Source organism: Alexandromys fortis, unplaced genomic scaffold (genome assembly GCF_014885135.2).
Source record: "Alexandromys fortis isolate MF-2015 unplaced genomic scaffold, M_Fortis_MF-2015_v1.1 scaffold_109, whole genome shotgun sequence".
NCBI classification, from domain to species: Eukaryota; Metazoa; Chordata; class Mammalia; order Rodentia; family Cricetidae; genus Alexandromys; species Alexandromys fortis.
In genome coordinates this window covers 2,294,088-2,311,056 of record NW_026068005.1, presented here as the reverse complement: position 1 = coordinate 2,311,056, position 16,969 = coordinate 2,294,088, and the positions used below count along the sequence as shown (strand labels likewise).

General features: G+C 46.2%; 1 protein-coding gene across 5 annotated transcripts in view; it reads right to left on the bottom strand.

Annotated features, from left to right (window-relative positions):
- The window catches only part of Nckap5 (NCK associated protein 5), an 820,785-nt gene that overhangs the window by 106,446 nt on the left and 697,370 nt on the right, over positions 1-16,969 (bottom strand). For all 5 annotated transcript variants that reach the window (XM_050161478.1, XM_050161479.1, XM_050161480.1 and 2 more), the window contains 3 exons: positions 13,052-13,240; positions 3,865-7,583; positions 2,653-2,830 (listed from right to left, as the gene is read on the bottom strand). In XM_050161478.1, coding sequence (XP_050017435.1) covers positions 2,653-2,830; positions 3,865-7,583; positions 13,052-13,240 — 4,086 coding nt within the window. The remainder of the gene's footprint in view (positions 1-2,652; positions 2,831-3,864; positions 7,584-13,051; positions 13,241-16,969) is intronic.

The following is a 16,969-nucleotide window of genomic DNA, read 5'->3' as shown; positions in this document are numbered from 1 at the left end:
GGTCTTTTTTGAATTTAGTAATTTTAGCCCAACTCGCAAGCAAACAGAAGGAACAAATACTAGCATTATACTTTCTATTTCTAAAGAATGAGCTGGGGAGATGACTCATGGGTAAACGGGCCTGCTCCACAAGCATGAGAACCAGAGTTTGGATTCTCAGAAGCCACAAACACATAGACACAGTAGGCTGAATCTGCAAACCCAGTGTGCCTGTAATAATTATAGGAGGCAGAGACAGGGGAATTCCCACAAGCAGACTGGCTTGCTAGTCTAGACTATTCAAGAGCAAACAAGAGACCCTGTCTCAGCCAAGATGAAAACTGGGGCCCCGCATCTGAACACACACACAGACACAGCTGGCCATCTATCCAGGTTAATAATACTCCTTTTTATCAAAAGCCTTCTCGTATGACTAATTTCCTCTCTTGGCTAAGGAGGAAAATTAGCATATCCCATTTGATTCTGTATACTTGGGTTGGTTAGGTAATCTGTGTACTTCACAGACAGTACGAAGAGTGTTTCCTGCAGATATACGGGAAGGGCAGAGGTTCCTACTCTCACCCTGAGAATGACTTCAGATGAGGAAGGTAAGCGTGTTAAATTACTTTAGCATTAGGAAGTAATAAGAAAACAAAAATGAAATTATAAAAGCTCAAGACAGGCTTGTTTTGTTTTGTTTTGTTTGGTCCTTCTGTACAGTGAAGATAGACCCTAAGCTGTCAGAGACATATTAAATGGGGCGTAGTTAAATGGAGTGCCTGTGATAAGGGGCTCTGCCGGGCTATCGGAGCCTTCCATCAGCAGGATTGAATTTCCAGCATATTGCACGCTTCTCCACGCCGCGTCTCTCTCTTTCCTTTCAGTGACACTACAAGGGCAGCTTCAGATACACTTATAATTTGTGGTTTTATAATGCAAGGGACATCAGTGTTTTCAAAGGAGGTATGATGTCATGTGAGCCGAGAGCTAAAATGGGTGGAAAATGAACAAAGTTAGCGTGAAGGAGAGGCCTTAGAACTTTCTGGAGAAAAGGCTTCTGAGGAAAAACGTTTTCAGTGTGTGTTTGTCTCAGATGTGCTTGTGAAACCCAAACCCAAGAACAGTGAAGCTTCATCGGTGTATGAACACCAATCAAAATGGCTGTTCCTGTGCATATGTAAGGGGTGTACATACATGTGTGCAGCCATAGCCCAATGCTGTGTGTCTTTCTCAGTTATTTTCCAGCATATGTCGAGTGTGTGTGTGTGTGTGTGTGTGTGTGTGTGTGTGTGTGTGGTGTTGGGTGTGTGTGTACACAAGTTCGTGAGGGTGTACGCACTGGTACATATGGTTGCATATGCACACAGGACAAATATTAATGTTGGATGTCTTTCTTAGTCACTATCTACTTTTTTTGAGACAAGATCTCTCACTGCACTCGAAGCTCACTGAATGAGATACATTTGGTGACCAGGGAGCTCCAGAGAGACTCCTGTGACTCCCTGCCCGGTCCTGGGATTATAACAGCATGCCGCCAGGTCTTGCTTTTTACATGCGTGCTAGGGATTCAATTCAGGTCAGCGTGCTTGCATGGCAAAAGCTAGCTCCTCAGTCCCAGATTAAAGCATTTTATGGTGGGAATATGTTGCCGTTTTAAGTATTATAAAACATATCCACTGGAACAATGAAAACTCATGGAATCAATTGCATGCCATAGAATGAACTGTAAGGAGAGTAAGTACAAGGTAGAGAAACGTAAAGAACAGCATATGAAACTAGCCTATCTTAGGGAAATATTTCTTTAAAAGCCCCACCGTTTTATATAGCTCATTACTCTCTTTCTTTGTAGAATTACCTAAGTGTGCACAAAAACTTCCATAAAAAGTAAATAGCACTTGAAACCTCAAAACAGCCCAGTACTTTCTTATTTGGCACGTTCACATCTCCAATCCTCTTCCTCCTTTGTTGCCATTAATGCTGGGGTCATCGAAACAAATCTCTAGCATTGGACATTGTTCTACGGTGACACAGCCAGCATCTCTTGTTGGCAAGTACTGAGATTACAGGATTGTCTGAAAACAGACCGGAAGTGAACGGTATTCCCAGATGGAACCGCACCCACACGAGGGTTGGCTGCCACCTGCAGCAGTGGACATGGGGATTTCTGTCTTTAAAAATCTTCTCTCTCTGGTTAGGCAGATAGCTCGGTGGCCAAAATGTGTGCTGGGTTAAGTGTGAAGGCCTGGGCCTGAGTTTGGATGCTCAGCACCCATGCAAAAGTGGGGATAGTAGTATATGTCTGTAATTTCAGCCAGATGGAGGCAGGGTGTGGAGACAGGAGAATCAGGGGACCTTGTGGGCTAGTTAGCTTGCTGTATGCAACCATGAACATGAGATCCTGTTTCAAGGTGGAAGGGGAGGATGGACATTACAGGTTGTCCTCTGATCTCCACACATGTTAGCACCTGGGCATCCATGCTCACATACAAATGCACACAGAGCGAAAGAGGAAAAGAGGGAGGAGAGAGAGGGAGGTTGGAAGAGAGAGAAAGGGTGAAGGGAGAGAGAGATTAAAAAACAGTCTGTTCTCAGATTTCTATTCCCCTCCCTTCCCGCTTTACCAGAACATCTCAGAACCAGGCATTTTTCTAGCCAGCACGGAGAAACACTTACCAGGGATTCTCTTGGTTTTTCCATATCGACTTTGGTTTTGATGTTTTTCTTTTGACTTCCTCGAGTGCTGACGGAGCCGCTGGCGAAACAGGAGCCCTGGGAGGTGCCCTCTAACAGGCTCCTGCAGGAAACACCCTTTGATCCAGTTTCTGTCTGGAGCGCTCCTTTCTTATCAACTCTGCAGGTAGAAAGTGATTCCTCTGATAAATTACATCGGCCGTTTTCAATCACGCTCTTCTCTCCAGCCCTTTAATGTTTAAGGTAACCTCAGCATGACTCTTTGTCTTGAAACCTTTCAGTGGGAAGTGCTGCTCTCTAGCCTTGAGCAAAAATAGCTTCAAATATTTCACTAGTGCGTCAATTTATATTTAGGAGGGTAATAACTTATTTTATTACACTTTATTGTGTGTGTGCACATACAAACAGGTTTGTGTGCACTTGTGTTACACAGTACACACACACGCACAAGTTATAGGATAACTTCTTGCGTGTTATTCCTTAGGTGAGATCTACCTTGAGTTTATGACACAGAATCATTCATTGGCCTGAAACATCCAAGCAAGCTCCAAGGTCTGTCTTTCTGTGTCTTCTGCAATGGGATTACAAGCAGGTGTCACCACGCTTGGCTTTTGTTTAAGTGGATTTTGAAGATGGAGTTCAGGTCTCCATGCCTGCAAGTTATGCACATTACTGACGGAGACATCTCCCCATAGCCTCTATTTTTTTTTATAATTGCTTTTGGGGAGGGACAGAATCTACAACGCCAAAGGGTGATTGCTAAATACATTTCTGGCTTAAGATCGGCAGGAAAAGTAATTACTTCTGGAAAGTTCTAAGTATACATTTGCTCAATGCGATCAATGAAACCGGCATGCTTTCAAACGTGTGTGTAATTTTCTCCCATTTCATGCAATGTGGGTGCATTCACGGTTCCTGGCGTGGGTTGAATCGCTATCAACCTGGATGTAGCTCACCATTCTTTAATTTCAAAGACCATTGGCTTGGTGAAGAAAGAAACATGAACTAAATTATCATTTTATTACTAACTTTTATTTCACTGTTTAAATTATAGCTAATGTATAAGAGATTACGCTATCTGTGTGTGTGGAGACTATGCTTGACTGGTATTTAATGCTGAGGGCTAAACAGCTCTCCTTGGGTTGGGGGTACAGGGGGATCCTTCGACATTGCCCTCCTCAGTTCCAGTGTTACCTGTTTAGAAGTTCTGTCATGAAGGCGTCTTTTGTTGAGCACACAGCAGGGCTGGGTCTATTTCTTGGCTCCAACTTCATTTCGTTATAAATGTCTTGGGATGCTTTGAGATTCTGTGTGCTTGGCAAACCATCCTCTGAACTCTGACCAGCTGCTGCCGTGGCTCCCGCCTTGGACCCCCTACTCAGTTCACTTTCTGCCTTGAATTGCACTTCGGCTTTCTTCTTTTCTTTTTTCCTCTCTGATTTTAGTTTTGTGTCTTTCTTTTCCACTTTACTTTTGGAGACCTCCGTTCTCCGGCTACTGAGAGCTGGAAGTCTGCTCTTCCGAAAGCCAAACCAGCTGGTGAACGAAGGCCCTGCCTTGGGCTTCGCTTCCACAGAGGCTGACTTTGTCTGTGCTTGGCCCTTTTCCACGTTCTCCTGAATGCACAACATGACCTTTTCTTCAATGGAGGGTGAGAGGGGGGCTTCTGGGCTCACGACACCAGTCCCGGTTGGAGAAACATCTGGATGCCGTCCAGAGGTTTCTAGCTTGGATATCCCACTTGTTTCTAAATTGCGTGGACGCTGCATCCTCCCTGGGATTTGCGGGGACTGAGGGCAGTCTGTTGGGGTGGATGGATGCCTGTGGTGGTCACTGCTAGGTTGCTCACATACCACCTCCACCCCAGGACATCCTTCCTGGTTATAGATCTGTTGGTCATCCACTCCAGGGGTGGGGAGCTCTTCTGGCCTTGTGAGCATCCTCAAAGGTAACTTGCTTGGGCTTCCATGCTGGCTGCTAGAACTCCCTGTACTACAGAGAGAACCCTGCCTGGAGAAGGACTGTTCCAGCGGCCTCCCTCCATTGGGAAAATTATCAGATGTTGAGACACAAGGGGTCTTGCCTGGGGACCCTTCTGTGGAGAGGTTCTGCCTGGTGAGCGAATTGCCTCTCTCAGCTGTGTTGGTAATAATATGAGTTCGAATCTTGCCTGGCCCTTCTGTTGATGCCATGGAGGGCTTCTCTCCCAAGTGGATGCTGAAGCTCTGGCTCCGAGCTTTGGCTCCATTCATGCCTAGAGCTGGCTTTAGGTGTGGCTTGCTGGAGGAGAAGGATCTTTTTACCCATCTGTTCTCCACCCCCTCTCTTCCATCAGCTCTGGAGATGCTGCTTTCCACTGACCCCGGTAATGCTGACTCTAAGGGAAGCCCTCTAGCTAAACTGTCCAGTGGTGGACCTAGCAAGGCTGCTGTTCTCTTATCTCCTGAGGTCTCCAGGCTCGCTGGGTCTCTGGAGTCCTCGGGGTTAGACTTGCTCAAAGTCACATAACTTCTAGAAGCTTCATTTAAACTATCCTTTTCTTGTTTCCCTGGCACCATGGACGTTTTCCTGAGCAACTGAGGAGACTTCATGAGAACTTTGAGTCCGATAGGGAGGCGAGTTTTCGGTCCTTTCTCGGGAGGGTTTTGACGGCTTTGTGACGTGCCCTGGCTTCTGGAGGAAGAGGAAGATGGGGAGGGACTGTTAACCTGAGATGTCAAGGACTCATTCGCCCCTGAGAAGGAAGGCCTGTGGGGTATCATAGAGCTGTCACTCAGCTGTCCTTTTCTCCCTGGAGACAACTTTTTCGAGGATGCTACCTCTTGCAGTTCATAAGTTGAAGGACAAGTCTTGGGCATTTGTAACTCTGTGTCCATGTGTGTGGTTCCAAGTGCTGGGTGAGGGGGAGGTTTGGGGATGCCTCTCTTTGGAGAGACCTTTGGGGGTGCTGTAGCCATCACAGTAAATGAGTTGGAGGATGTGTGCTCAGGGTGTCGGGCGTGTACCACTGTATCCGTAGGGGGAACAGTGGGAGGGAAAGCGGGCTTTTTGGAGGCCACAGAAAGTTTCTTCTTCTGCGGTTCTGTCACAGCTGGACTGGGAGAGATGACAGGGACAGAGGATCCTTTCAACGGTGGGGATTTCAACCCTGCACCTACAGTGTCCCTAGGGACCCTAGGCTCGGGTTTGGCAGGTGATGGCTGCGGTGAATAGTCATAACTGGTTCTGACCAGGAGGGAGACTGACCTCCCTGGAGTGGGTGGAGGGGAGGGAGAACTCATTCTTGACTCTGGCCCAGAGTCACAGCGATTGGCCTTCGTGGGGGATCTGTCACAGTTGTCGCTCCCCATGAGACGCTGGGACTGGACCCCTGGAGCCTGTCTCTTGGGACACTGAATCCAGTTCTTCTTGTTGGAAATGTTGGGGATATGAGGAAGCTGGGTGGGGTGATTCGGAATGTGTGATTCTGGCTGTCCATCACAGAAAGAATGCGGAAGTTTCCCTGGAGGGGATGCTGGTGTCTCCTCATGAGTCACTAAGTCACTGGAAGGGATCAGCGTGGCTGGCACAGGATCAGCTAGCTTTGATTTCTGAGGTGAAGACTTGCCTCTGGAAGGAATTTTTGTCAGACCCGGCTTTGCATAGACACCCATGTTTGTCCCCGGTCTAGAATTACTCTGCCAGGCTACACCTTGTGTTGGTTTGGCGGGCTTTGGTCGTGGGGAATTCTGAGTTACTGTAGTCTGAGAGTCAAAGGAGTCAGTCAGAGCCGTGGGAATACCGTTCTCATCTTTTGGAATGTTTTTCTCAGTCTCTTCTTCAGGTCTCTTCCGAAAGGGATAGTCTCTTGCCGTAGCTCCCGGCTGTAAAGGAGAAGTTCCCTGAGGTAAAAGTTGAGTGAGTTCTGAGGGTCCGGCAGAGGCTGAGTTGATGGAAATTTCATCCCTGGTCACAGTGACAACTCCAGTCTGATGGGAGCTGAATTCAACGGGCTCTCCATTTTCTGCATCAAATACGACTGTGATGCATTCTTCTGAAGAGGTCCTCTTGACAATCCTCTGCTGCCTGATGAAACTGAACGTCTTTGGCCTTGTCTCTGAGCGGGTGAGACAGTCTTCCTCCACATCCTGAGAGCCCCATTCAGACTTTCCAGAACCCCCATCTAGGTTCTCCATGGACTTGTCTGTGTCCCCCGTCAATGACAGGTCTGAGGGACTTCTCCCATCGCTGCTCTCTATGTGCAGCTCATTTAGGGTTTCATTGTCATCTGTGTCTGAAAGATGAAGGTTCAGGGCCACGTGGTCCCTGTGTGGGTCCCTGTCCCTTTGCACCCAGGGCAGGTGGATGCTGGGGCATAACTTCCTTTCCAAGGGACAGTGGCTAGCACAGCGGACTAGTCTTTCAGGCATTTCTCTCGTATGAACTAAAGCTGTACCTTCTGAGAAGTATTTTCCGTGTGGCTCCCAGCTAAATAGACTGTCTGAAACACTGTGGGTTAATTTACTGCCCTGGATCCTGCAGCCCTGGCTTGGAGCTGCCTGCAGCAGAGCTGAGGGTGGCGAGTCTTCATCTACATTCTCACGGGAATCTGCATCGTAGATAAAGGAATGATGGGGACCCTTGCAGGGGACCCCTGGGCCAGGTGGTTGGCAGGAGGGATACTCCTTGAGGCTGCTATTTTTTATTCCTGGAGAATAGATTCCTTCGTTCGAGTTCATGCAATCTTTATAGCCCCATTTGGTTATCACCGACGGTGGTTCAAGTAACACTTTCCGCTTCTGTAGCTTCCTCAGCCCTTCCAAAATGTGACTTTCTTTGATGCGGGTTGGAGGTAGTTCATCTGCAGGGCTGGCAAAGCCACTTGGGAGCGAGGAATCGATACTCAGTCTTTTATCCCAGTTCTGTGATGACTGCTAGGCAAGACAAAATAGATATCAGAGATGATTCAACCAAACGGATCTAAAATAAACAAAGGAAAGGCCCCTCGGTAGATTTAATTTGTGTAAGTGGGTGATAAATATTCACATATAAACACAGTTTGTACAGTGCTAACTATGAGGCAAACATTGATTCTGTGAGATCCTGTGCTAAGCAGCTTGGTGAAATAAAGAAATGGAATGTAAGAATATGTCTTTAAAAGTAAAAAATTCAACCAGAGTGAGGGGTCAAAAAATTCATTTGAGAAATGGGAACAGGGTGGCTATTTTAGAGGTTCATAGGTCTATCTGGAGAGATGGGGAAAGGTATACACAGGAAAATCATTTGTTTTTGTCTTTTGTTGGTTTTTTTTTTTTTGACTTAACTAGTCCTCGGATGACACATGGCTTTACCTAAAGTTCTCGGGGAGTAACTGTCTTCCAGGTGGAAGAAACAGAATGGCCAAGGACACAAGTCAAGTAAGCATGCTGAAGCTGTACCGGGAATAGGCAGAACAGCCTCACTGTAAGGAGTCCAGGCACAGCAGAGGAAGGAGCTAGGAGAGGAACCAATTCAGTGTGCCACTCAAACATCTGATAGCTCTGTGACTGTCTAGGACTGGGGTCTGAAGTTATCACGCACACCTGCATACATATGTGTATATATCGACCTGCACAACTGGGCATCAGCAGCCCCATCCCTGTGGCTACATCCCTCTTCTACTGATGTTAGCAGCTCAGCTTCTTGCCCTTCCACCTACCTGAATGCCAGACTTATTTCCAAAAAGTGTATGGAAAATGAAAGATGGTGTTCCCCACGTTTGTGTATTCTCACAGAACTGGCAACAAGAAGCAGAAAAGCAAAGGAGTAAACTAAAGTGCATCAAGCGCCTTCTGAATGCCAACCAAGCTGCTTCAACTGCATCTTCAGGCCACCATGAGCACCTGCTGTATACCAACCACTGCTATGCTCCTTCAATGGCATCATCTCAGACCACCGCGAGAGACACTATGACTCTTTCCTTTTGCTGTGGGACTCTGATGTCCAGCAAGCCTGCTCTGTGACAGGTCTCAGAGACAGAGATTTGGAGCAAACATTTGGACTCAGCTTTTTTTTTTCCTGTAACTTTCCACAACCCTGTCAAATTTGTTTCCACTCCAGAGTTGCTAGAGTGAAATATGAACTTGGGTTGCCATTTTTAATTTAAATGCTGTATCACTGCATCTAGCTCAACGTCCAGTCTTCTTTCTATACTATCTGGTGTTAAACAGAAATCCCTGGTTTTCTTAGTGGTGTTTCTCCAATGGCATTTTAGAGTTTACATAAGAAACTAACCAGCATACTGGGACATTGAGAGTCTGACTTACTTGAGAAATTATAATTTTGTTTTAAATCACAAGTATATGTGTCTCTGTGTGGGTGTGTCCACAAGAGTACAGGTGCTCACGGGGGCCAGAAGAGGGGGTTAGAGTCCTTAGAGCTGGTGGTTGTGAGCTGTCCAATGTGGCTGATGGGAACTGGACTGCTGCCTTCTGTAAGAGCGGTATACATGCATCGTCACCAAGCCACCTATCCATCCCTGCTGGGGACTTTTCAAAATGACTAATGGTGGATGACTTTAGGAACAAATACGGCTATTTCAGAGGATCAATATACCAGCAACTTCCATCAGAACCTGAGCTGTTCTGTAAGCTGTGGACACTGGATTATATCTAAGCCATTTTCATAAAATTTACTCTTGCTATCTCCAGCACACACATTTATTTGTCTTGAAGTCCAATTATTTATTTTCTTCAGCAAACCCTCCAGTGCCTGGAGCTGCTGCCGACAGATGTGCTTTGCTGACAGTGCCTTTTTTCTCTTGGAGTTTCGTTCCTTAATTTTAGGAAATTGCACCATTCAAAGCTCCTTTGGAAGTCAGAAGAAATCCCACCAGAGAGTCAGGGTATTCTAGACAGAACAGAGAATGGCCTTCCATAGTGTGTGTTTCTAAGATGTCCTGAGAGACACACTAAGAGCAGGGATGAGAAGCTAGAAAACAGGGCCCTGCAAGAGCTTGATGAGAAGCTAGAAAACAGGGCCCTGCAAGAGCTTGACAGAAGCAGAGCTGCTTAACACTCAGAAGGTCAGCTCAGCTCCTACCAGCCACCTCTTCTCTTCCAGCCAGAGCCTGTTCATGCTGTGCTTTAATCCGCCACTAAAGCCAGAGGCTGAAGATCTGCTGATGAGATAAACCACAGGCCCCCACCCCGCCCCCTCAAGTCTCCCATGGGAGGTTACACCCATAAGTGAGTAAAGAAAAGTTTGCACCAATCTTGAAAGGTGGCAGGGGAACATGAGAACATGGGAGGCCCATTTCCTGAAATTGCTACATTCTTTGTTCAACAAAATTGGACGAGAGATCTTCGGGAGCGGCACAGGAGCGGCACAGAGGACTGAAGGATGCTTCTGATAAGCTAGGGGCAGGGTTTAATGTTCTTAGTACCTTTCCATCTCTTCCAGGAAAACATTAAGTTTTCTTTTATTTTCAGTAGAAGGCATTGCGGGTGTTCACGGGAATAACTCATGCCAATAACAGGTATAAGCCCTCTGCTTGGAAGGATGATGACTCAACAAGGTCAGGATAACAGAACCATTAGCAGTAAAAAAAAATGTCTGGTTTTGCCATGCACTGCTGTGGTCTAAAGTCAGATATTTACATTCTCAGGACCTTGGTTTTCTTAACTGAAAACTGGGAAGAATCAGGGCTCAGTCAGCAAAGAATGTGTGTAAACAGGAGGGCCTGAGTGTCATCCTCAGAACCCACTTTAAACAATGTCAGGCATAGAGGCACAGGCTTAGATCCCAGCACAGGTGAGTCAGAGACAGGTAGCTCCCTGGAGCTTGCTGCAGCCAGCCAAGCTGAACTGGTGGGTTCCAGGTTCTGTGAGAGCCTGTGTGCCAAAAGAACTTGGTGAATGGCATGAAAGAAATGATAACTGAGGTTGAGTTGTGGCCTCCATATGTACACACACACACACACACACACACATACACATACACACACATCTGTACACACATGTACCCAGCATGCACACATGTATATACATACAGACAGAAAAAAACAGAACCTTAAGTAAGTTATTAGCATTAAGTGAGTTAATATCTGTATAGTAGTTTAAAGAGAGGGCCAGATATGGTAGTAACCGAATCTATAAGGGCCAGATTTCCCTGCTGAGACGGGCTAGTGAATTTTATACAAGCTTTTCTCTTTCTACAACAAATGATATTTAAAAAATAGTTGTGGGCTCAAAAAAGCTATTACTCACACACTATTATATAATTTAACAATGTGTTCCTGTTCCGAATCCTGTGATTTATTATGTAAGTCAATACTAAACTAACACCTGACACCAGGCACAAACTACAGAAATTCTATAAAAAAAATATAACGTCAAAATGTCTGGAGGGTCCACACAGAGCTAGCTGGGACCCTGAGAACTAAGTGTGTGTTGTGAGTTATCACAGGCTGTAAACTGCCACAGGTATACTTGGATTATGGCTGGATGGCTACCTGAGTGTCCCTGAAGGATCTTAAATGTTTTTTTTTCTCCTGTTTCAGGGGAGAGATTGCCTTTGTAGATCAAAGACTGCCCTAATTAGAAGCATGCCCACCAATTATTTTTTAGATGGGTAGGTATAATTTCCAGATAGTTCTTGTCATGTAATCATGAGGACACAAATTAGTTCTTTAGAACCCAAATAAAAAAGTTGGGTATGGTAGTGGGTGATGTTGCTCCTAGTCATATCAAGGTAGACACAGTGAATCTCCAGGACTTGCTGGCCAGCCAGCCCGGCCTGCTCCCAGATCAAAGAGAGGTCCTAACTCAAAAAAAAAAAAATGAATGAAGGATAGAAGAGTTCAAACATACCACCCAAGGCTGTCCTTTGGCCTACAGACAAACATGCACATACACACAAGTCCAGCATACACACGTGCACCTCCACATGCACACATACAAATAAAGGAAGTTTTAAAAAAGGTTATTGGAGACAGAGGGGGAAGCAGTCTGAGAATAAAGTGAGAGGAGGGTGGAAAAGAGGGCTTGGCACTTGAGAATACTAGCTGCCATTTCAGGAGACTCAAATTTAGCTTCCAGCACCCACATTAAGGGGAGGGGGCCCCACCCCCAAAATTCTCATTATAAGGGATCCAATGCCCTTTTTTGGCCTCTGTGTCTAAAAGTGCATATATACACACAACACACACACAGACACACAAACACACAATCCTTAAAGAGACAAAGTGAGACTCAGAGGGGGTCATGGGAGCCAGTAACTTTGAGGGACACAGTGAGACAAGCAAACCTCCCTGACCATCATCTGAGCCTCTGCTTGGCCAGGACCCTGGCGGTCATTAATACTACTTATGGGAGCAATTTACACAAAGCAGCTGCTCTCTGCTTTGCATTAGAAGTCCGTGGCTATAGGAATAGTCTCAAAATGCAAGCTGGAATCCTTTTCAGAGCTCTGGTTCAGCAGATGACAAAGCTATCCCTCACCAGTGGAGTCTATGAGGCCTGGAGTTTTCTTGGTTTCCAAACTGCTGAAAGAACTCATCCAGACTGTAGAGAACTCACCCCTCCACACTCAGATCCGCAGTTGCCATCCTGGTGTACGTTGCTTTCCTTTAAGTTGAGGAGCTGCTAAAATAGCTATTTTGAAAGACTTGGCTTGTTCCAATATGCAAGGAAGCTGGCTCGGAGGTTTCTGTAGCCCTGTGAGCTCCCTGCAGATGGGAGGTGCTTCTGCAGGAGCGACTGCCTCACATCCTGGTAAAGGGCTAGGGAGATGACTTGGTTGGTAAAGTGCTTGTCTTATAAGGATGAGAACAAGGATCCCCAGAACCTCAACAAAAAATCTGGGGGTGCAATTTCAGTCCTGAAGAGGCAGAGGCAGGTGGAACCCTGGGGCTCACTGGCCCGGCAGAGTAGACAAATTGATAAGTTCAAGTTGCATGCCAGAGACAAAGTGTCTCAAACAACAACATGAACCACCCTGATTCCTCAGCTAGCAAAGGCTGACTTTTAGGTTCCATTGGTACCAATACATAGATGTTTGTGCTTACATGCACACACACAAGCACACACATAAAATAAAATAGAGTAATAAAATAAAAGAAGAACCAGGGAAGACATTCCTGGCATGTGAGTAGGAAGAGGATCCCCCTTTCACCAAAACCTTGCTCCCTATGTCCTGTCCCAGTATTTTGTCTGTCTGCTCTGCAGTTCTCTGATGTACAGCCAACCCGCGTTGTGTTTTCTGAGCCCACAGCATTGATGAGTGGCAGTCTCCATGGTCCATGGGCAAACATTCAGCAAATGGTCATTTCCTTCCCAGCGCCCCTTCTGCATCCACGACCAAGTTCCAGCTAGCACAGGTTTCTCTTCCCTGTGCAAGCTGACTTGCCTGACAGGAGCCTTACCCTTTTCCCAAGGAGCTTCCTGTCTGGCCACTTGTAGGAGGAGTCACTGGAGAACTCGCTGCAGGTGCTGGACAGGGAGAGTTCACTGCTGCTACAGCTGTTCCCAGGACAGAGGTGGTCAGGGACGATGACACCCGAGCCCGAGTGTCGCAAGGCAGGGGTTCCTGCTTTTGCATTCTGGAGGTGTTCCTGTAAAAGCAGGACAGGGCTGAGCAAAATCTTGGCTTAAGAAGAAGGAAACACCTAAGGAACTTAGAGTAAGTGGCTAGAAGTTCAGGCTTGGGAGCCAAGTAGACCTTAGGCTTAGCTCTTGGTTCTGCTGTGTGTGTGTGTGTGTGTGTGTGTGTGTGTGTGTGTGTGCGCGTGCGCACGTGCACATCATGCATGTTTGGGGGGCCTACATGGGGAATGGGGAGGGCTATGTAATTATGTGTATGCACAAGCATGTGAAGACCAAAGGACAATCTCGAGGTGTCATTCCTTGGGTGATTGTTTAAGAAGTCTCTCACTGATCTAGACCCCACCAAGTAGACCAGGTTGTCTGGTAAATGTCTCCCCACCACTGAGGTCACAAGCATGCACCACAATGCTTTTTTTTTAATGGTTATTTGTTTCTGTTTTTTTTTTTTTTTTTTAATGTGAGTTTTAAGAATCAAATTCAGGTCCTCAGGTTTGCAAGGCAAGCACTTCACCCACGGAACTAACCCCCACCTCCACCCCTCGGCTATGCTTCTTCCTGTGAGGCTCCAGGGAGACTGTTTAGCTTTGCTAGCCACGTTCCTCCTTTTAAAATGAATTGCAACAGCATGGACGGTCAAGCATAAATGGTCAGCACAAGGGTGGGATGAGCGTCTATGGTTACCACGGTGTGATATGAGGTTCTAGACACGAAGCACATAGTTAGTATCTGATTTACAGAAGGTGCTGGACTTATTTCAAACGAGCATCGTTATCACAACACTAGGTTCTCGTTTTATCCAACCATACTGTAAGAGATCAAATCAATATCAAATCAAGACTGGAGGCAGGGAGTATAGCTGGTAGGAGAATGTTTTACTGGCATATATGAGGTCCAGGGTTCAATCTCCAGCCATCATTACGGAGCAAACAAAGCAACAATAATACACCCCTAGTGTGCCAGATAGAAGAAGACACATCCTTGGCTATAGGTTTCAAGAGCATCAGCATTAGGCTTTACTTAATGGTCCAGATCAGGTTATACACTGCTACAACATTTGCTGTCTTGAGCTTATTTCTCTCAATGGCTTCATTTGTAGAGTGGGCAGCTCTACCATTGGTTCCCCTCTGACTGGGAGGTTATTCTAAGTCAGCTATCGTGCAGCTGCAATATCTCTGTGCAGCCTTGTATGACACCACGCACCGCAGGCACAATGCTCAGAAGACACCAATCTCCAATGTAACTCGCCACAGGACGTTTCATGTCTGGTGGGCTGCGTGAGTGATAAGAATCCCCACAGCTCGCAGCCGGGAACTCATGCAGAAGGCCCAGGTGGTTAGAATTCTTGGGGCCTACATAAAGCACAGGCAACAGCTGGCGTGATGAACACCCATGCACATCTCGACGGCCACCTTGCAGTTGGAATGGAGGGAACTCTGCAGACTGGACAGGCGAAATGAATTCAGCATCCTGATGGAGAACAGGAGCTCTCTCTGACCGTCTAATTCTGGCCTATCTTTCGAAAGCCTTGTCTCCAGTAGGGAGCCATCTGTCTTTGTGTCACTTGCCGAGGTGTGAAGCCTCTTACTTATTCAATTTATTGACACTTTATGGGTGCCATTAGTACCTGAGTACTTATCACTGTCCTGCAAATGCAATTCTAAATGAGGGTGAGAATCGCCCCAGCCAGCGCCCAGCAGGCAGCCATGGTGGGAGAGTACATGTAGCAAACCTTAAAACCTCACAGAGTACAGAGGCCACATTTTATTTGCTAGCTAATCAATAACTATAACACTCAATCATTTCATCTGCCTTGCTATAGATACTTTATTCTTGCTGCATAATGGTCTCTTTAAGTGATCTTTTAAGAAAATGCCAAGAAATTTTAATATCCTTATTTCTCCCCGCTGAAATTTGGGACTAAGTGTCATGATAGGAGAAACTTCTCAAGATGCAGGGCTCAGCATCATCTACCAATGGTGCCCTTATACATTGTTAGATATAATTTAGTTGAGAGAAGTCTATTTGTTTCTTAACAGATATCTATAGTCAGCCAACAGCTCTATTCATTTTTTCTTTTCTTCTTTTTCCCAAACAGGGCTGTATATAGTCTAGGCTGGACTTGAGCTCACTATGTGGCCAAGTTTCTCAATTACCTTGCCTGTTGTGACAGAATTCTCTAACAAAAGTGACCTGGAGGGTAAAGAATTTACTTTGGCTGGTGTTACAGAGGGATGCAGTCCATCATGGCAGCGAAGACTTGGTGGAGGAAACAAAAGGCTGGCGGGTCCTGTTGCCTCCATGCAAGAAGCAGAGAATGGAGGTGAGTGACGTGTAGGCCATGAAACATAAAGACACACCACTAGTGACCGACTTTCCTCCAGTGAGAAGGAAGTCGACCGACTTCCTCCGCCTCCTAAGTGTCCCCCAACCTCTAACAGTACCATGGGCTGGGGACCAATTGTTTAAACATACAAACATTTTTTGGGGGGGGGGCACGTGCTTCACATTCAAACTACAACATCAATGATGACTCTGCACTTCTGATCCTCTTGCCTCTAGTCTGTGAGCGCTGGGCTCAAAGTCACGCACCACCATGCTCAGTGTGTATGGTGCTGGAAATGGAACCCAGGGCTTTGCACATGCTAGGGAAGCCCTCTACCAACTGAACTACATCCTTAGCCCTCACTGGCTCCATTCTGCAGGATAACCTGATACCAATGCCTCTGTTAGTGTGGACATGTAAAATTCATCCTATGTAAAGTTCCAGAAATATCATATTAGCTTCTACTTTTACTTGAATATTTTCCCAGGCCTCTAGCCTAGTCTTTCATGCTTTGTTATAAGATTTATATGGTCACAGTTGTTAATTATAACTGCCTTTACTCCAATAGATTCACCTACTCTCCACAGAGCAACTGAGTCTGCATATTGTCAGGCGCCTGAGAGGTAGACGCCTCCAAGGCTTTCCATGCTCTGCATGGGTTCTGGTGACTTTTTGTTCTTCTTTCTCCCAGGGTACAGCAGTTAGGTTGTGCTTTTTTGTCTCCCCCACCTATCCCTACCCACTCTGTCTAGCAAAACTATACCTGTTTGTACAACTCAAGTCAACACCTAAGCCTGAGAAAAAAGAAGCCTTCCTGCTTGGGCATTACCCAAGCACATATGTCCTTTAGAGGATGAATTAATTGATAGGACACAAGAATGGAGAAGATGGGTAGACTAGAGGAAAAACTGCCAGCTCTCCCTTGGAGTTGATCTTGAGTCACAAGAGAGATAATGTATAACATTATAAGGGAGGTGCGCAAAGTCGGCCACATCATGTGACTCTGGCGGTAATGGAAGAGATTAAGCAGACAGGTGTAGTAATACATGCTCATGTGCACACAAATCATATGGGAACCTTGTTCAAATGAAGGCTCTAATCTAGCAGTTCCATAACTGGACATCCCCTTCGTCTTATAGAATTGAAGGCTCTCTCCCCTCCAAAGTACATATACTGTCTATGTTATGGTGCCAGAACTCTATTAGTATTCTGGAAACTGAAGGGAGTGAGGGGTCTCCCTGTTCAGGGTCCTAGCAAGATGCACACCCTGACCAACTTCTCTACTATTCTCTGACTTGGGGGCTCAGCTGTGAGCCTACGCCTCTCCTAACAGAGTTCTGCAAGGTAATTCTGCCTCAGTTTCATTTCTAGGAACCCATTTTCATCTCTAGGACTATGAGTTGGAGAGGGAACC